The sequence below is a fragment of the Eptatretus burgeri genome, chromosome 2 (genome assembly GCF_056783735.1).
Source record: "Eptatretus burgeri isolate ZD-2024b chromosome 2, Ebu_testis_v1, whole genome shotgun sequence".
In the NCBI taxonomy this organism is placed as follows: Eukaryota; Metazoa; Chordata; class Myxini; order Myxiniformes; family Myxinidae; genus Eptatretus; species Eptatretus burgeri.
Window position 1 is genome coordinate 138,329,208 of NC_140962.1, and position 21,716 is coordinate 138,350,923.

General features: G+C 44.7%; 1 protein-coding gene across 8 annotated transcripts in view; it reads left to right on the forward strand.

Annotated features, from left to right (window-relative positions):
- Window positions 1-21,716, forward strand: part of LOC147033272 (receptor-type tyrosine-protein phosphatase gamma-like) — a 176,220-nt gene that overhangs the window by 59,885 nt on the left and 94,619 nt on the right. For all 8 annotated transcript variants that reach the window (XM_085871474.1, XM_085871475.1, XM_085871476.1 and 5 more), the window contains exons 3-7: window positions 3,275-3,451; window positions 16,860-17,008; window positions 18,135-18,227; window positions 18,341-18,407; window positions 18,559-18,716. In XM_085871474.1, the coding sequence (XP_085727600.1) occupies window positions 3,275-3,451; window positions 16,860-17,008; window positions 18,135-18,227; window positions 18,341-18,407; window positions 18,559-18,716 (644 nt within the window). The remainder of the gene's footprint in view (window positions 1-3,274; window positions 3,452-16,859; window positions 17,009-18,134; window positions 18,228-18,340; window positions 18,408-18,558; window positions 18,717-21,716) is intronic.

Sequence of the window (21,716 nt, forward strand, 5' to 3'; positions counted from 1 at the left end):
TATGTATATATATATATATATATATATATATATATATATATATATATATATATATATATATATATATATATATATATATATGTATATATATATATATATATGTATATATATATATATATATATATATATATATATATATATATATATATATATATATATATATATATATATATATATATATATATATATATATATATATATATATATATATATATATATATATATATATATGTATATATGTATATATATATGTATATATATATATGTATATGTATATATATATATATATATATATATATATGTATATATATATATATGTATATATATATATATATGTATATATGTATATATATATATATATATATATATATATATATATATATATATATATGTATATATATATATATATATATATATATATATATATATATATATATATATATATATATATATATATATATATATATATATATATATATATATATATATATATATATATATATATATATATATATACATACTTTCTCTTGTATTTTGAATTTGTCGGCTTAAATATATTATTTTTCAAGATTTTATACATTTTCATTTTATACATTACATGTTATATATATTATGATAATGTGAAACTGGAAACTCACCGCGGATCGGCAGTCGATGACTCGCGTACCGGCACCGGTCCGCGTACCACCACTTTGAGTAGCACTGGCTTAGATGCTACTGTGCATACCTCTCGGCCACATATATGTTGTAACGGGTATGTTGCTCGGTCACGAGTGGCCTCTGTCGGACCCACTTCCTGACCTTTGACCCTGAAGCCGATGAGCCATGGATAACTCGGCGACCCGACGAGTTGTAAAGAAGCCACGGATGCCGTCTGAGGTGACTAAATCTGGCAGGGTCTCCGTGCCGAATCTCACGTTACCTTACCGGCGATTTAATTATCCAAGATAGGAAACCATGCTCTCGACACCGAGCAGGAAAATAGACACCGAGCAGGTTTGGAAATAACAAGTATTGCATTTATTTTAACAAAAGGCACGTATTCACAGAAATGCAGTGTCACATCAGAACAGTCCTACCTCTAGCGCTCAAAAGAACTCGTACAACCGGCCTTAAATGAAATACAGATGGGTGCCACATTCATCCGGGGAAATTAGACATCAAAGGGGACACAAAGAAAGAAGAAGTTGGGGTGTGTTGGCGACCCTTTCCTCACCCGTACGTGAACAGGCTTGACCCCTGTGAGTCTCAACGAGGTGTCAATGTAGGTGAGTGAGAGATCCAGGTGGGAGGTGTGCTGCCGTGTGGTATCATGTGGTGCTTATCTCTGAAAATAACTGTTGGGGGTCTCGTGTTGTTCCTTGACGCCCAGAAACAGGCAAGCCCTGATGTGTATGCGCTGAAAGATGCAAGGTTATATGGTGTCTGTGCTAAAGATGCGTAAGAAGTCAGTTCTACCAGCTTGGTCAGCACCCGTTCCATCTGGCAGTTTTTGTGAGCACCACACGTGGTGCCTTTTGCGTCACCAGGAGGAGTGGAACACCCATTCCGCTTGGCATGTTGGGTAGTGCCCCACTTAGCACCCTCGCATTCCACTTGGCAGCATTGGGGTGGGGGGGGGGTGGCCTGCTTGGCACCCTCACGTTCTGCTTAGTCACGCCTTGCCTAGCCTGGTGCTTTCCGTTCCGCGAGGAACGCTCGTCTTGCTTGGTGCCTTCTTGGTCCACCTGACGTCAGCACAGCCAGCTCTCCTCCCCTCAGGATGTGAACTCTCTGGCATGCAAAGTCCCTTATAATCATCTGTCCTGGGTTTTTATTGTCCCCTGCGCGGCGTCCACAATCACCTCCCCTTTTGGCAACCGACCCAATTGGCTGAGGCATGCTGTGATCCAGCGGCTGGGATTGGTTACCGCCGACATCTGTGCTTGCGAATCTGTGCTTGAGAATGAAGCATGAGAACAGGGGTTCGAGTCCGAGTGTTGGAAAATAATGGTTTGAGAGTGGTTGTTTGAGAATGGCGGTTCGAGTATAGGTGTCAGAAAGCGATGGGTGCGAATGAGGAAAAGAACAACGGGGAAGGTTCTACCTATAATCATAACACATCTCCCTTTGCCCTGATACTAGAGAATGGGTAACCTAACTAAACAATTACTCGGGGAAATATCTAAACTCCAGGGTTCTTTTATGTGTTGGATTGAACTCCCTGAGGGTCTTTTCCTTAACCGCAACAATATACACACACGCACAAACACACGTACACACATACGGGGGTATCTTGCCCCACCTTACGCTACCCAGCCAATCTCCTTGGCAACAGACCAGGGTACTTCAAAACTCAACTGAAATGCTTATTGAATTCAGGCAGAAGTTTCACAAAACAATCGTTAACTGGAAAGGAAGTGCGACCACCGGCAGCAATCCGGTCATTTGTACCACCCAGGAATTTTTGCCAGCAATGCTTCGCAGCTGCAGAATCACGTAGTAAATTGTTTGATGAAAAAAAAAAGCTGAGAGCTCCGTTCCTTTGAGATCTTCACAACCTTATTCTATTAGAGAAGAAAAGACACATCTTGGAAACGACTCCCATAAATCCTATCGGATTATATATATATATATATATATATCTGTGTTCCATTATGTTTAACCCCATTCTGATGGAATAACTTGCACACGCCAGTCGCCAGCATGGTATTAAACCCCACAAACTTCCTTAACACACACACACCTCCTTTTAAAAGAAGTACGAGTTCCCTTACAAGGGACTTCAACACAGGAGTAGGCCAGTAGACCCATCAAAGCCTGCAATATGGTTGCCAACATATGGTTCTTTGTCCATGCTTTATCGTTTTTTTTTTTAAAATAGTGAGCGTCAAGCAAGGAAGCAACGCACCATTTTTGAAGTGTTTGGTCAGACTTTGGCTGGGATTCAAACTTCCAACCTCCCAGACTGAGCAGACACGCTCTAACCATGACACCGCCGAGTCTTTCACGTTGTTCTTCTTTTCTTCCTTGTGTATGTCTGCCCCATACCCTTAGGTAATCTGCAAACCTGCTGTCCTTTGTCATTTAGCTCCTCCATGAGCTCTCAGGCTCTCGTATGAAAAGTTCTTCCATGAACCTCCATGATCGATTAAAAGTTACCCTCTTCGACGGATACCGATGAATGAATTGTGTTGAATGTTGTACAACATGGTGGCTGTGTAGCAATATTGATGTGAGCTTCAATAAATTTCCAAACAACAGTTTTCCTTACTGATCGCCACCCCTCCCCAAGGATCCCACGGTCCTCTGCTCTGGCCCAAGATTTTCCCAGAGTGTGATGGACCCGGCCAATCTCCAGTCAATATTTTGAGTGCTGCAGCGACCTCGCAACCAACGTTTGGGCCGCTGCGGTTTCGGGGTTGGACGACGGCCAGCAGAGACAGCCGCATCCATAACGATGGCACGACCGGTAAGAACAGTTTCCTTGCCAGCCACTTGTTGTGCCCGTGGGGGTTAATCGTTGGAATGCACCTCTAACCCGAACCCTAACACTGCCTCTAAGCAGTTAATGGAACATTGTTGTACTTTGACAATATGTTTGTCTTTTGCAAGTACTGTAGCATACCTCTCTCAAAATAACTTTCACTGAACTCCTCAAGGCATCCTCTTCGGGTGACAAGCAACTACACTTGTATCCATCTCTCATGATATGCTGATTTCACGTGTGATGACGATTTGAACGCGTCACTGTGATGTCATTGAGGTTCCTCCGTGCATTTCAGAATATTTCTCCACCATCTTGGTACACTTTTAAAAACGTTCCAAGCTCCCCCCCCCCATCCCCCAACCCCCAAACCCCATGGGCATTTTACAAGAGCATTCCATGAATTCAATGGAACATTGGACAATCAATAAGTTATTGGCCCACAAAAGTTAATTGAAGTGTGTTTAGAAGAGTCAATCGGAAAACTTTCACTTCCAGGGACATTGATTGGTTGAAAGGTAATTGGCACAGATGTATTGACGCCTTGGGAAGCTTTCCTCTGCGGAAGCTCTGATCCAGCGACGGAGGGCAATCATGGGCCACTGATTGATAGAAAGCCAGTTCACAATCCAGGCAGAGCACGAGCAATCCTTATTCGCCATGGATATTCTTCGGCGTCCATCTGAGTTGCAGAGCGAACGTGAACATTGCTTCATAGAAGTGTTCCAGGATATTGAAATGTTCTTGGAAAACTCTGGAGATGATGGGACTAAGATGCAGATGTTTGCAAGAGTAGAACGTGACGGAGGCTCAGTGACTACAGTATCGTCTTGCTTGACTCTGACTGTATATTAATAAACAATTCCAACTCCATTCCCAAAGTTATTCCAGTTGTTTAACAGCGCTTGGGGAGCATTTTGTGCAGGATTTACTGTCGGTGTATATAAACTGCATCAGGCGGCAGCACAGGCGCTTGGAGCTTCTTATTATAACTCTGCTAATGCAATGGAAAAAAAAAAACTTGAGCTAATCCCCCCTGGGGTATTGACTGCTGCACCAATGGATTTGTGGAGTCTGTGCAGGATGTGTTGTACAACAGAACCCGTCGAGTGCTTTCTATAGAAAGTATCCACTGGATTTGCGCCTTGACTGTTTGTTGTTGTTGTTGTTGTTGTTGTTGTTTTTTGATGGGGGGGAGTTATCTTTCCTGGGTAGGTGGAGGAGGGGATTGTTAAATCACTTTTTTGCTGACACTTGCAATTTCCACAAGCAAACACAATCTTGGTTGTGATTTCATGTGATTGTGATTTTTGGTTTTGATATTGCAGTGTTGGTTGTGACCTAGCTGCGAGAGGAAGTCAAAAGTATTTTCCTCCTTCTCAATAAACACTTTTTTTCACACTGACAGTTAATTAGGCACTTCCTCCATTGTCAGGCTGGTGGTTGCTTCGCGGCTCGGATGGCTAGCTTCGGATCCTAGGGTCTTGAGTTTGAGCCCCGTTTGTTGCTGAATTTAACACCAGGTTGGGTTGACTCAGCTTGTCGTCCTTCTGAGGTTGGCAAAATGAGTACCGGTGTGCTGGTAGAGGGGCACGGCATCAGCGGCACAGCCACGTTTCCAAGAAATGAAAGCTACCCGGCAGCCAAGCTGCCATACGCAAGAACAGAGCACTCCCTTGTCTACCAGCATTAGGTGGTAGACATTAAAGATCCCAATATGTCCTTCGTGAAGAGTCGGTGAGATATCTCCACCACCCTGGCCAAATTCCAAATTCCTGCTCTAACTGCTCTGCCGTGCCCCTGCGAGAACTAATGCTTACCCGCAGCCAAGTGCTGCAGACGAGCAGCGACGACTTGCTCCATTCAACGCTTAACCTCGGTATGACAGTTGTGGAGACTATGACCTCGATGACACACTCAGACGAGGGGTGCCGGTTGCAAATTCTTGGGAAATGGGGGCTATTACTCCCTCCTCGACAATGCAATCAGAAATGGAAATGTCACTATTGCTTTATCAGGCTTCTAAGCTGCAAGCTGGAAGCCTATTGTTCTTGCTGGGATTATTATTCGTTTCTCTCCTATTTCTCGGAGATGCGACACCAATAAATTTGTATCTTCACAGGATTGTTCCAAGTTACAAGATCTCTGGTGCACATCCTTCAATTAACTTGTATTATTCGGAACGCTCGGTGGCCATCTTTGATTCATGAATAATTTTTACAAATATTCAAAGACCTTCTCCGGAACCATGGAATCAATTCATACGAAAGTTCAGATATTTTATCAACTGAACAGTGGCACTTCAAGTTTGTGAAGGAGAAGTCGGGTAAGGCGTCGACCAAAGTCGGAGGTTACTGGAAAGCAGCTTTTTCATTGGTTTCTACTACTTGGGTAGGGAGGCATGCCAATGCTATCCCCAGGTCAACTGTTATCGATCTCTTACCCCCAGCAAGCTGGTACGCGTTTTGCCGACCTCGAAAGGATGACAGACCGAGTCAACCCGTCCGGTGTTGTTTCGGTGCGACTTGAGTTTGAACTCGCAACCCTGAATGTCCTAAGCCAAGCGCCTTAACTGCTCAGCCACCACCAGGCATGAAGGTTGGCCTTGCTTCTGAAAAATAAAATGGCTGGCATAGGTCAATCAAATGTGAGTGTTATACCAGGAAGTCGATGGATTTTCATGGAGTAAACAATATACTTGATTATTATTTGAACACTTGTGACCATTTCCTTTGAAGACTTTCTTCACAACCAAAACGGCTTCCATATCAACCGAGACGTACTAATGCCTGTATGTACGAGAAATACAGCTTCAAAGCCCCAGAGGTTGAAGAAATGCAAAGCCCCATATGTTTTAGTTTTGCCGGTTTCAGAAAATTTTATTTGTGGTAACCCACGGGACTTTTCCATGCTCCATCCTCTAAATGCTGAACATGAAGCGAAGAAGCAGCACATTACCATTTTTAAAGACTTTTACATGACCCAGTCGGGGTCAGAATAGACCCGTCGACCTCCCGCACTCTGAGCAGACGCTCTAACAATTATTTTGAAAGACAAGGAATCAAACCATCGGACCGAAGGTTAATCTGCACGACGAGAGAGCTGCTTGTGCGTCTGTCTGTGTGCCACCATTTTTTTTCAGAGATGGCTGAACGGGTCTTCGTCAAACTTTCAGAGGCTCATCAGTGAGTGCCGGGGAGTGTTTTAGGCAAAAAAAAAAATATAATTTCGAATATGTTTTTGGATTTTTTTTTTCAATGGCTCTGTAATGCCGAAGCCTTTGTAGCTACGTGAAAGGTAATATTAAATGATCCCCGACCCCAATCCTTAGTGGGCATAGGGAATTGTTTTAGCCGCCCACCCCCCCACCCCCCAACAAAAAAATTGACCGGGGAACGCAAGGGTACCCCTGCTAGTTCTTCCTAAAAAGCAGTGCAAAGAAGCATTCCTTTCATCTATGTCTATGTGCAGTAAGTTTGTTGTAAGAGTTGAACAAAATACTATTAATTTATTAGGATTTCTACTTTAAACCACAGAAAGCTGGCGTTCCCATAAGCGTACTCGTCGCAAGGCACGCTGTTGCCATGTCCTTGTGCAACATGGTGATCAGATGAACAGAAAAAGGACAAACTACTCTATATCTGATCCCTTTACTAAAATGGTTCAGAACTTGTGCATGTCACCTCCGTGTTACGAGCAAAATCATACAGCCTGTTTCACATTACTTCATCAGAGCCATTCATTCACTGTAGTGCATTGCCTGATCATGTTATTACGGCCTCCACCTGATATTGTCCTCAGCACTGTCTTCCTCTGACGGGATGTAGACACCACAATGCTCTGAAAGATGCCTTGAGGAATCTTAACCTCTTTCGTGATTAATTTTCTTCGAATAGATTCAGATCTCTAATATTAGGGCAATTATTTTATTATGGGTGGTGATTAATATGTCATGAAAGTTCATCCGAAATGTGCTCAATTGGATTAAAATCTGAGAATTGTATTAGTTGTGGGAGATGCCTGAAGTCTGCAAGTGTTATATGTCATGGTTATCGAGTTATTATGTACCGTAAATCCTTGAGTATTCAAATTGCTTCCTGCTTTACCGTGTGTCATCACTTTTGATGGCATTTTGTCATTATTTCTTCTGATTTCACACTCAAAGCAGCTTGTCCTTGATTGGAGGAATTTCTGTCCGCGTGAAAGACGGCAGGCTGGGGCATGACTCGGTGTCCTAAGTGGTATGGTAAAGGAAGTTTGGTGAGTGATGGTGGAGCCAGAGTTGGAGCAGTGCTCAAATTCCCATTGATTCTTCTTTCTTTGATTCAAAATTACTGTCGTCGTCATGAGCCTCGGATATCGTAAGCTTGGTGGAATGCTCCCACGGGGTGTTTTTTTTCTTTGTCACGTGAATGGCTGGAAGCAGCAAGTCGGTGCAGGTGCGTTGGCAGCAGTGTCTCCGAGGAGCAACCCGACTCGCGTGTTCCGCGGTGCCCTTGGCATGTGCGGTGGAGCGCTCTTGGCGGGGTACGCGTGGAAGCGCAAGTGTGGACATGCAGGATTGACTGTGATTGTCGCTCTGCACGCAGAGTACTTTTTATGAATCTGTTCGAACAATAATCAGCTTCTTTGTCAAAAATCAACTTTTCTTTTCCGTTTATTTGTACACCAAAGTCGGAGGTGACCGGAAGGCCGATTGGCCTATCAGAAGACCTCCAGGACTCCTGGACATCACAGATCATGCCTGCTAAGCAACCGCAATAACAAGAGGCAAAATGAGAAAAAAAGTATTTCTGCTTCAATGCGAGTCGGGTTTATTTTCAACCGGTTTGAGTGACTAATGGATGAACTCTACAGGATCCTTGATTGAGGTACGCTAACCACTGCGGGAAGCAAGGACAAGCTGATGTTTCGGCTGTTAGCCCCTCTCTTGCTAAGACAAACCCTTGACCCCGCTCGGACTCACCGCACCCTATATTAACCCTCGCCCATATCCCTTCTCCCTTTTTTGCTCCGACGAAGGGTTAGCACCCGAAACGTCAGCTTCTCCGAGAATACCTCGATCGATGTACTGTGCATTTCATCCAATTGCTCCAACTGTCTGCTGACGCAGATCAACATCAACATTCACCTGCAAGACTAACTTTTTCATTCTCCTTTGCATGACTGCAGATCGAAGAATCACTTTATCACTTAATATCGACGCTCATGTGAGTGATGTCCTTCACAGCACGTGCAACAATAACGTCTCCTAAAGTTGATGGACTTGTACAAGCTTCCGACAGGAATGATAATAAATTACGTAAATATGCTTTGGGCTTTAAGTAACTGAACAATAGAATGAAAAATTCGATGTTGTACGAATGGAATTGATTTTTGAACTTTCATCATGGCACAAAAATATGGCAGGATTTTCCCCACCCCTCGCCAACTTTTTTCATATGCTGCATTCTTCTTTTATCACCTCTTCTCTGGGCTCGTCCCATTTGCTCTCTCAGCCGTCCGACCCTATCCAGATCATCCAGGACGTGCAGTCTTCCTTCCAGTAACTTCTTCCAATGGCGATTGCGTTCACGTGCAGTGATCCTCCTGTGTCTAACTTCCTTGTAAAACTCCTCCTGGTTAAACCCTCCAAATCCAGACCTACTCCAAACCTCAACTTTTCTTTTTCCTCTTTTCTCCCATTTCTCGAAAGGCCTTGTATTACGGAGACGGTTTACTCTCATTCTTCCATCCAGGATTTCGAGCCGGTGGCGCAGCACCGTATTAAGTCACCGCACATCTCCAACCACGATCTTTTCTATCCCCATGAATCCAACCGAACCCAACCCTCTTTGTTTCAGATACTTTGTTTCAGATTGACTTTCATAACCGTCTACGTGGTATCGGAGGACGCTCGCTTCTCCTCCTTCGAACCTCCTCGGTTTTTGTTTAATCTCTCTGGTCCGACAACTCACTGAACCTCCTCTTCTTTTACGATTTGACAAAAGAAAGTCCACTCTCCTTTGTCGTGCACAAGTCATGTCACAGGTCATGGAATACCTCGAATACAAAGCCCCAGGTCACACGGATGTGTTGTGGAGTTGCTTCCATTTAATCTGTCGGCTGAAAGCAAACCTTTCCATGAAAGCAGATAAAACAACATAACGTGCAAAGGCACACTCAGGAATGGCAATTTCTGAGTAACTAAGGCCTTAAAGCAGGGAGAGTGCAGGTCATAAAAGTTGCGGTGCAATGAGCAAACAGGGAGACTCGGAAAGGTCATGGACGTATCGCAAATGCAAAGATTGATCAAATTTTCAACACCCTTCTCCTTCTTCCATTCCACATCTAGTTACCCAATGTCAGCTTTTTTTGCCCAACTACCCTTCCCTCCCTTTCTCCCATATTACCCACCCTCCATTCCCTCTTTGTGTTCAGATGGCTACTAAACAATGATAACTCGAGAGAAACCCAGTGACTAATGATTGGTAATGGAACATACCCCTGCTTGATATTATACAGAACAAGCTCAGCCAATGAGTACACACTGTAATATTGATGGGACCATTTATATTTACACTGTTGTTGTCACAAGACGAATATTGAGGACTGCAGCTTGTCCACATTTTTCAGAAGTTGAACAGATCCTCTGAAATTAATCTTGACCATATGCACTTGCTGCATCGCCAACAGGCATGAGTTTTGGCCAACGTGACCATCGCCTCCATGTCTACCGGAGGTGCTTAGTTCGTTTTGCATCATAATCTTCTCGAGTCGGACCATCCATGGGTACACCCAATGAGCGATTCGCAGATGTTCTCTCCAGTCACCCACGATATGCTTTACAGCAAAGAACACCCTTTCACAAATGAATGGTAATACGTTTCTGTAAAAACGATGCCTACCACCTCCAACAAGTTTTTTTTTAATCCGTCATCAGAAAGGTACAGCTCTGATGTAGATCTCGCGGTTGATGTTGATGAAACCACCTATTTTCAAGGTTTTTTTTCCTCCCTTGCCACAGGTACACACTTGTCCCTTCGATTTATGTGGTCACCTTGATTCATTTGCTGGAGGAAAAAAATAAAACCTTTCTGAGGGTTACGCAGCTATTTCAGGACACATGGTTTGATGTCGTCATTATTCGTAAATTTGGTGCCCCCCTATGCCTGGTGTTGACTTAATGGTTCGGGTGGTGGGCTTGGGATCCTTGGATTCTGAGTTCAAATCCCACTCGGCTGTTGAATTAACACCAGGTGCGGTTGACTCTGCCTGTCATCCTTTTGAGGTCGGCAAAATGAGTGCCTGGTTGCTGGTATCTTGTGTTGCAGTGGCGACCCGTCCAGGATTGTGTCCAATGCTCTGCACAGAGTGTGGTCCCGATGGAATGGAATGGTGCCCCTCCCCCCATCGATGTTATTTGAGTGGTCCAACGAGATGAAAACCACTCAGTGACAAGTCTGGACTGCATGGGGGATGATTCAGTACTTCCAAACCCATCTGCAATTGCTTGAGTTTCAGGGTCCGCATCGACCGTGCGAAGGCGCGAGCATTGTCGTGCAGTGCAGTCACTCCCTAAAACAATGTATCCGGTCGTTGTTTGCATATTTCTTGTCCCACTTCATTGCATAAAATGTCACTGTATGAAGGTGCATTTCTAGTTTCCCCACAAAATATATTGCACAATAATTACGCCGTTCAAGTCCCAAATCCTTGTCGTAAGTTTTCTGGCTGGTGGCTGAACCTTGAATTGTTTTTGGTGATGAGGGGCCAAGAATGTCTCGACTCCATGCCGGCTCACTTTCACTTTTTTTGGGGATACATTGTCAAGGCTCGTATGAGAGCAAACACACACACAAACTCACAACAAGGGGAGCAGGAGACAAAGGGCGGGAGAGGGAAGGAAAAAAAAAACAGTGGGGAACAGACATGAGGAGATCTGTGGAAGGGAGAGGAGATGGGGGTGGGTACACAGGGTAAACAAGATGGACACGACAGGGACTTTCAGGTCCTTACATGACGGGGACTCTCAGGAAGGAAAGCAGGGAATTTGAAGGAGGTGGGTTTGGGGTGGATTAGTGGGGCTAGAAAAGATCTTGGTTTTGGATGGGGGAAGATAAGAGATGGTGCTGAACGGCTGTTTTGAAGACCTGGAGGGAAGAGTGGGATTGAAGAGAGTGTGAGAATTTGTACCAAAGGTGGGAAAAAAGAGGAATGAAAGAGTGAAGGTGAGCAGTGATTCTTGTTTTTGGTAGTTTCACCAGAAGGTGGTTGCCGGTGGACCTTGAGCGCCATGTGGAAATATTGGGGGGGGGGGGGTGGGAGGTGATGTCAGAGAGGAGATGGTGGAAGACAGACAGACCACCGACCTTCTTGCATTGAGAGAGCGACAGACACAAAGACTCAGCCTCATCACGGGAGATACCAATGATCCTTAAGAAATCATTGCCTCTGCTCTCACTATATTCGACAGCCTTCTTTAAGTAATCTCCCACCCTCTGCTAGTGCTCCCGGAGCTCTCTTGCAATCAATGCATTGGTTGCTTTTTGATCGAACATGAGATGGGTTTGTCCACAACTTATCAAATTTCAAGTGAGTGACATACAATGACTGTTTTGACACTTCGAACACTTCGACCAGATATTTATTCTGCAATTGCATGGATAGTAATCCGGCAATTCTCAAAAATTCGTTGTTTGACATGCTTCATGTTTGCTTGAATCACAGCAGTTGGCTGTTTGTGAGAATTCTCAAGATCAATCATCAATTCGGGACTTTTGAAATGATGTATGAATGCGGACGAGCCTTTTCGAGCATGCGCTATGTGTGCATTTCCAGCGACCTGCTGCCATTAGCATGGGCATCTTCAGCTGCTGATGCTAGCATAGTCCATTGGGACCATACTCTGTACAGAGCGTTGGTGCTGCCGAAGCAGTCTCCTTGGCTATTGGGCACAATCCTGGACAGGTCGCCACTCTGACGCAGGATACTTGAATGACTCGGTCATCCCAGCAAGCTGGTACTCATTTTGCCGACCTCGGAAGGATGGCAGGCTGAGTCAACCCCCTGGTGAATTAATTCAGCGGGAAACGAGGCTTGAACTCAGGACCCTCGGATCCCAAGCCGCCACCCTAATGCTAGCATGAAATCTGTCATAATCCCCATGGCTGCTCCCTTTGGGAGTGGGCGCTTTTGGTGTGGAAAATATGAGGAATATTAGTGGATGAGAGGTGTCGAGTTCTCACCATTTCCTGTTAGTACCAGCAAGTGACAGTGGCAGCAGTGGCTAAAACGCACGCACGCACGCACGCACGCACGCACGCACGCACGCACGCACGCACGCACGCACGCACGCAGATGCTTCTATTAGATTTCGATGCAGAAATCTAGTATAATTTATTTCGTGACCGCGGAACCAAACAAACAATATATTTATAACAACCTTCACAGCTCCCAATCTACCCTTCCCCCCATGCCCCCAACATGATTAATCACAAATATCATCATTTTTAAAGTTGTTTTCATATCCTGTGCATTCACAAGCCCCAGATATAACCTTCCCGTCAGCGTTTTAGAAGCACCCTAACCAGATATGGTGTCTCCCTCAGGGAAGTCTGCCTGGAATATCTGGCTTCCACATGATAAATATAGCTGGTACAAGCTTTGTGTATTTTCACGTCATGAAGATGTCCTTTATCGAAGAGTCGGGATCCATTACTTTGTTGTTGATGATGGACGGCATCGTCTTTCTAATTGCAGACGTCCATTAAATAAATTACCAAGCCTGCTATGTTCGCAGGAGGTACTCCTGCAAGGTTCAAAGTCCCATTCACTGGCAAATATCGTCCACGGTTTGGGAAGAATGCACCTGTCCAGAGTTTACGATGGCTGATCAAAAAGTTCCGGGACTAAATGTATTCTTACAAAACTAAAGGACAACGCAGCTGATGCAATGTATCCTCTTCAAAGTAGTCTCCTGATTGAGCACAATGATTCCAGCACTGTGGGCCTTGCACTGCAGACTCTCGATCACATCGTCGGGAGTTTGCAGTACGGGCAGCTGCAAGATCCCATCTCTGTTTGTGAGCTGAGAAAGTTCTCCTCTATCATTGTGTAGAGGCACACCCTTTACTCTCAGGTACTTTTTTCATATTTTCAGCTTCTTTTAGAAGTTTTGTGAGCCATTTTAGGTGACAATCCTTATCTCGCACGCACGATATACGAGGTCTGACAATAAAGTTCCAGGACTGATGTTCTTTCTCGATAGGTGGCAGCACTGGCTTGGGTTTCATAATTGAATGTGCATCGTTATCTTCCTGTCAGTAATGTGTTCGCTGTTTTATCGATCGGTTGTGTTTTGTGGCCGTACTGGATAGTTGTTCAAATTACAAACGTTGTATTTGTGTTCTGAAGATGAACGACAAATTTATCAAACAGAGAATCATCATCAATTCAAGAGGAAGGGTCAAGAGGCAAATCGTCGACAGCTCTTTTAAAATTGTGATTCCCTTCATAAGTCTCGGTAAACGAAGAGGGGTTCTTTATGGGACAGCAAGTGACAGATAAAATGTATGTCAGTATGGAGCTATCTTCCTACATAAGGGACCTTCCGGCTTGTCCGCTCTCGCACCTCTGCCTCGTGCTCAGCTAGTCACGGCGCCACCTTCCTAGTGCGACTTGGCTCAGTCTTGGTGCAACTCCAGTGCGATTGGTCCTGGCAAGCAACTTCTCCTCGGCACGAATAGACAGGCAGCTTCTTACTCGGGTCCCCAGCGTGTTCCAACAGCAAAAAATGGGAGGTAGATTGTTTCGGGATCCGCAGCGCGTTCCAACAGCAGCTAACGGTCTGGCATGTCACCTCTTAAAGGGGAACCCAAACACAATATATATTTTTTTCTGAAAACCATTGAAAATCATTAATCACGGTCTAATTTAAAGGGGAAAAAAATTTGAAATGTTTTTACCAATCACAAAGTACCGAAAAAAACAAAAATCCCCAAAGTGTCGATTTTCGCCATTGACGTCGCACCTTGAACCCACCTTGATCCAAATGGCGGCTTACATAGAGAAACAGGGTATTTCGAACTCGGATTCCGATACCGATTCCACCATCATCAGCAACTCTGAAGGTTCTCAGTCTGTTGAAACTGATCAGTGGGATTTGGAAGAAACTATTGGAGACAAAATTAGTGATGGAAATTGCTTTCGGGGGGAATTAAGGGGCCGTGTCGTTTTGAGCCTGATGTGAGCGATTCAGACGAAGATTGCGACAATGGAGGTGTTGGTGAGGATGAAAACACCGGTCACACGTTCACTACAGATTGATAGTTTTTGTTTTTCTGTTCAATTGATGATTTATCGGGGAGATTTTGTATTAATTGATAAATCGATTATATTACTCCAGCAGAAACATGGTACTGCATGGACATGGCACAGCACGGACACGACACAACACAGACATGGCACCACTCGTACACTGCCAACAAAATGTGCGATGACTGCTTTGTCGGTCTTAGGCTGACCAGGTGACCTATATGTTACAGGATCATCTCGTTTCATACTTTCCCAGGATGCCATTTGTCTGTGGTCATGCCTTGTATCCCACCATGTTGTCTGGGTCCATGTTGTGTCGTGCCACGTCGATGTACCACCACAGTGGAGGGGGGAGTGGTGCTGTGTGGGATGGGTGATGGGGGTGGTGGAGGGAGGGGGGGTGTGTGGTGATGGTGGGTATTGTAGAGGTTAGGGTTAATGGTGGAGGGGGGAGTGGTCACACGTGTACATGTGCTGGTAGCCGGGTAAAGATGGTCTTCCAGTTTCGAGCGATGGCTGTTTCTTCAGCTAATTCCTGGATGGCATCCTCTCTCAATCGTGGTGGGTAAGCACAACATGTAGCCATCTCTGTTGTTTCATAGCAGTGCTCTGTAAAATGTTCTGAGCACAAAAGTGAACATTTTGTCCCCCTGAGCCACACTCGGGTATTTCGGACAAACCTCGTCCGATACCTGGCAAACTTCGGGTCTTTCAGCCATTGGTGTATCATGAAACAATCTTGCTTTGTGTTACTACAACCACCGAGGATGCATCCACTTGGCATACTTGTGGAAAATCGAAAATTATTCACCGTTTGAGTAAATCATACGACGATGTAACCCATAGACAATGCAAACCTGGCGGTCGACCTCCAGGTGTGACGTCACGGCTAATCGTGCAGAAGAAGAATTTTTTTCAGATTTTAACTGCAAAATGACTTGCTTTATACATTGCAAATCGGAAAAAGGACACATCATATCTGTTTTGGAAGATATCAAGGGATAGATCAGCATCGTGGGTGGTCTGAGCATTTTGGTTCCCCTTCAAGCAGTTTGAGTGGGGGGCGGGCGGGGTCAGAGTTCATGGGAGGTGTAGGTACTGGAGGCAAAGGTCGTGGCTTGCTCTTTGACCCATGACAGCATGTTGGGACACGACAAGGCATGACCACAGACAAATGGCATCCATCGCCATCCCATTGGTGCGCCCTCCTTCGACTCCCCATAGTCAAAGCTTCTATTACCTTCCCGGTTTTTCCCACCCAGTGGTCTTTCTTGCCCAGATGGTTTGAAAACAGGGACGTTGTTCTCCCCCTCGTCGTTTGAATTTGAGGTTGTTAGTGGTGCAGTGCTTTGTAACGTGGCTGTGTGTGGTGCTGTACGAGACGGCTAACAACAAAGGAAAGGAAATTTATGAATAGCGGGTTGCACCCGATATATTCATGAAGACTGTTAAGTGACAATTTGGGAGAGACAGAGACAGAGACAGAGAGACATCGAGAGAAATTGTGCTGTGTGGTGCATGAAATGGCAACCACCATATATGAGCCATGAATAAAAGAGGAATTTATTGCAGGAATAAAGGAAGGACAGGAGGGGTAGAGAGGAAGAGGAAAAAGACCTACTCGAGCCCACACAATGCATTTGTCCTACTCCCCTCCAGACAATGGGTGAAGTCCTGTCTGGGCACATAGACTCCAGATATAACTGACTAGGGAACTCCATGTGTCATGGATGTTCAGACATACATATATATATATAAATATATATATATATATATATATATATATATATATATATATATATATATATATATATATATATATATATATATATATATATATATATATATATATATATATATATACACATGTTTGTGTGTTTTTAATCTGCTATTCTTGTGGAATTCATGAGTCATCAGATCCAGTTACTTAGAAATGCAATTTCAAAATTAATTGGATTTTTGAAGTCTCATTATTCCTGATCAACCTCTCTTATACGTCTCAAATTCAATTTCATTACATCGGTTGATTTTCTTGATGAAAATACCAATAGCAATTTAATTTGCCATGTTTAATCCATGTTTGCTTTTTGTGCTCCAGTAAATGTACACCTCTCTGGGGACTATTTCCTCAGCGATGGAGGGTTAGATGAACAGTACCGTGCCTCCTGGATGACCTTTCACTGGGGTGAGTGTAATGCCACAGGAGGCTCCGAGCACTGGATCGACCACCGGGGCTTCCCACTCGAGGTAACAACACTGTTTGATATGCACTTCCTCCGGAAGGATTTCCTATTCCTTGAAGTGGAATTTTCATTGCTTTTTTTTTTTTTTTTTTTCCTTTCCCTTCAAACATGAGTCGATAACTATGCGGGATAGCTTAGAGGTACGCACGCTCGCTTCTGGGATGTTTCACCTGGGTTTGAATCTCGGCACGGCTACAAACTAGGCGTCCTGGTGTCTCACGGGCATGGCGAGGCATCGGTGTTTGCTGTCCCTCGGATGGACGTTAAACTGGGCACAGCATTAGTTGGTGGACATTAAAGGTCCCGTTGTGTCTTTCGTGAAAAGTAGACGAGTTATCTCCGGCACCCTGAAGATATTCCAAACTCCTCCACCTTCAGGTGAACATCAGGCCTGGTCCTGATGCATGGTAGTAGTAGCAATTCTATGATTAGCTTGCCCCCCCCCCCGTTTTAATAAATATGTATAATTATTACACCGAACGAACATCACTCTTTCAATTCCCTTTGTTATGGAGGCCAGGTTCATTCTCATTGTTTCCATTCTCATGAGGGTTCAGTTCTTAATAATGCTGCGAGCTCCATAATGGGAACACTCGGAGTGCAATGGATACAGGTGGGAATTTTACGTACCAGTTTACATGCATTACAATCATATAGCCTCTACGCCTGGTGTTGGCTCAATGGTTAGGGTGGTGGGGCTTGGGATCCTAGAATCCTGAGTTCAAATTCCCTTCGGCTGTTGAATTAATACCAGGTGGGGTTGACTCTGCCTGTCATCCTTCCGAGGTCGGCAAAATGAGTGCCAGCATGCTGGTATCCTGTGTCGGAGTGGCGACCCGTCCAGGATTGTAGCACAGAGAGCGTCTGCACAGAGCATGGTCCCCATGGATGTATGTATGGATGGATGGATATAGCCTCTCCCAAATGGATTTCAGTTCAGTTTCAAATCAACAAAATCACCTGGTTTTGTGATTGGTCAAAACATGCCAGGTAGAATTGGGCATGTTCCCCCTATAGGGTGCTTGGCATGGACTTCTAATACCTTGTTGGTCACAGGCAGGGATTGAAACAAGCATGGCTCAAGCCCACATTGAGAATGATAATAATCTTTGTCCGTTCTCTTCCTAAAGATGCAGATTTATGCTCACAGTGGAGACTTCAGCACCTTTGAGGCTGCCGTGAAAGGTGGAGCTAAGCTGGCAGCTCTTTCCATTATGTTCGAGGTAAAGCTGCCGTACCTGAGGGAATGTTGTGATTGTATCTACACCAGGGGACAGAGAATCCAACGCTGGAATACCTTGATTAAAAGAAAGGCTTTTCTCTCTTTCCTCTTTAGCTGAGCAAACAGAAAAATCGAGCTTACAATCCCATCGTCGAAGGCATGAGGATGGTCTCCCAGCCAGGTGAGGCAAACACGATGCTTTATTAACGGATCAATGCTGCCATCTTTGGGAGAGCACCTTAGCAATTCACCCTCATGGAACTGTGTTTGTCAGATTGTTTTTTACCCACTCGGTTAGTCAAGAGCAGGTGTTTCAATTTCTGTGTTGGCAGAGGTGGACAAACTGCTGCCCCCATTCCGCCCTTCGGATCTGCTGCCGGCCAAGCTTTCGGACTACTTCCGCTACTCGGGCTCACTGACCGTGCCTCCCTGCACGTCTGATGTCGCTTGGACGGTGTTTGCCGAGCCTGTCACCATCTCCATGCAGCAGGTATGGCTGTTGTGTTAAGAAGTTGTACAAAGGCATTTATTGGTTCACGGGTCAGTAAGTGACCACTATATTCGTTATGGGTGTCTGTCGGTCTGTCGGTCTGTCTGTCTGTCTGTCTGTCCCGAGCATAGCTCCGTGGGTTTTGATCCGATATTGATAAAATTTGGGTGCGGGGTTTATATCATGATGTAGTTGTGTTTTCCGGAGAATGGGCATGGTGCGCCCATTATGGGCGGAGCCACGCCCAAAAAACATGTGTTTTTAGAGGGTAGCCGGTTTCAAGTTACATCTTCTCCGAGGGGGTTTGTCGAATCTGGCAGGGGTTTTGGTATTTGGTTAGCCCAATGGCACCTGCATAGCCCCATGGAGCTCAATTTTTTTCATTTTTGTCCCAAGGTCAAGGTCACAAGGTCACCAACTTAGAAAATGTCAAAAAAATCAATAAATTGGGCATCGAGCTCCTAGGGTTTTTAACTGTTTCGAATGAAAGTTGGTATGCAAGTCGTGCTCTTCGAGTACTACAACTTTCATCATTTACGTTCTTCCTGATTCCCGCCAGTTTGCCCGTGGCGTCCCCTCGAAGGTCAAAAAATAAAAAAAGGCGAACCGTGTACATTGCTCGTGAACCATCGCCGTCTCCAGACTTGTTTGATTTTGAGGTCGTTTCGCGAATGTGGACTGCAGATCCAGATCTGAAGTCTGGATTAATTGTTTGCACGACTTCGTCGATGAGAATGTATCAGCAGAAATAGTCTAACACCTCATGCGACACTAACTCGTTACAACGGAAGGAGGGGCTGAAAGGTGAGCTCAGAGGTTTGCACACTCACCTCACATTTGAGCCGTCTCGTTTGGGTTCACTTCCCAGCCCGACTATCCACCGTCGTACTCGGCAGGCGTGGTATTGCCTCGATAAGTATGCCGGCTTACAGATGGGACAGGATGTATGCCACTGCTTTGGACGAATTCTCAAGCCTTTTCTTGATATATGCAGGGAAAGCCATCAGCAAGCAGATACACCTCCCCCAGAAATGATGCAACCAACAACCAAGTTCGGCATGCACAAGAAAATAAGAAGACGACCATGGAATCGATTCCACAATTGCTCACCGAGAACGAGTTAGCCCCGTCATCGAAGGTGGACAGAGGTTGTGTTTTCACCGCTGCCCGTTTGTGTGTTTGTCTGTCTGTCTGTCTGTCTGTCTGTGAGCAGGAAGTCTCAAAAAAAGTTACGGACGTATTTGGACGAAATTTGGTGGACAGGTTCGGTGTGTGACGAGGACGTATTCATTGGATTTTGATGAAAATCTGAATCCGGCTATGACAATTTTTTGAGTGATTCTTCACCTTCGAGAGATGGGGCCAAAAATGATACATGGCACGATATCTCAAAAAGTTGTGGCTGCATCCAGACAAAACTTGGTGGAACAGTTGGGTAGGTGACAAGAGCAAGCGGATTAGATTTTGATTTAAGGTTCGGATTCAGATCCTGACCTATCAATGGGATACAAAATGTAAACTGTTCATCCTGGTGGAGGTTTGCGCTCCACCGAGTGCTGTTCTTGTTTGTTTATGGTTCATGCGGTGTTGTAGTTCATCGTATATCATATACAGTATACATACAGCACCGTATATACCCACAGTACTTCGACACCGAGTTGGGGGCATTCTCACGTGGTTTTGTGGAGGTAATCGGGGCATCTTGACGTTTACAAACGCTTACATTGCCGGTGTTACGTTGAAGACAAAATGATCAAGCTGTGCAAGCTGTGCACCATTTACAAACTGATCTGACATGAGGTGACGGTGTATTTGCCAATTCCTCTTGATTATGTACATTTTGAATGTCATTTGCGTCCGAACTGCGCCGATTAATTACGTCCTATCGGAACGTACCTTTTAAACCTTTCGACCCTTTAGACCTTTGTAGATTGTTTAAGACCCTTTAGTTGCCGTTAGACATTTCCATCCTTTGGACCACTGAGACCTCAACATACCTTTAGACCCCTTGACACCCCGAAGACCCCTGAAGACTCTTAAGACCCCTCTCGACCCTGAAGTCTGCTTTTACCTTTAAGATCCTTTCAACACTTTTGACACCTTTAGACCCTTCACCCTTTTGACCTTTTCTACGCTTCAGACCCCACAGACCCTTTAGACCTTTACACCACTTGAGTCCCATGGTCGTGGTGGTCATATGGCAGCTCAGCTGCCAGGGTAGCTATCATTTCTTGAAGCGCGACTGCGTCGCTGATGCAGTGCCCCTCTACCAGTACACACATTGGAACTGGTACTCATTTTGTCGACCTCGGAAGGATGACAGGCTGAGTCAACCCCCCTGGTGTATTAATTCAGCGGCCGACGGGGCTTGAACTCAGGACCCTAGGATCCCAAGCCACCACCCTAATCACTATCTTTAGATCCCTTGGACCTTAACACCATTTAGTCACTTTTACATCCTTCAGACGTGTTAGAGAGCTTGGACTCTTCACCATTTAGAGCTTTAGACCACTTGCACCTCTTCAGACCCTTTTTACATGCTTGAGAGATTAGACCCTTTTGACACCTTCGACACTAAGATCGGAACATACCCTTAGACCTTTCGACCATCTGGAACCTTTTCAGCGCGTACCACCCAAACATTTCTAGTTTTCTTGCAAAACACAGAGTATACTCCTTTTCAGCAAGTGATGCACAAACTCGACCCACCCAGAGGGTGGGTGGTACTCTGCTAGTTTGTAGTCAATATGTACTACATCGTTCGTAGTTCATCTCGTTCCAATATAGTTTGCATGGTTTGTGTATAACTGATGCGGATGACATAAGTTACGTTCATCCAAAGACCATGACGTTCTTCCTTGATTCCAAGATGGAGATGTTTGCCCGGATCTGTGACCATCAATCAACGGACGAATTCCTGCGGATAGCATTCACGTCATCCTCATAATAATTTATCTCTTTGGTATCCTTGGCTACCAAGGTTTGCCAATTATAACTTTG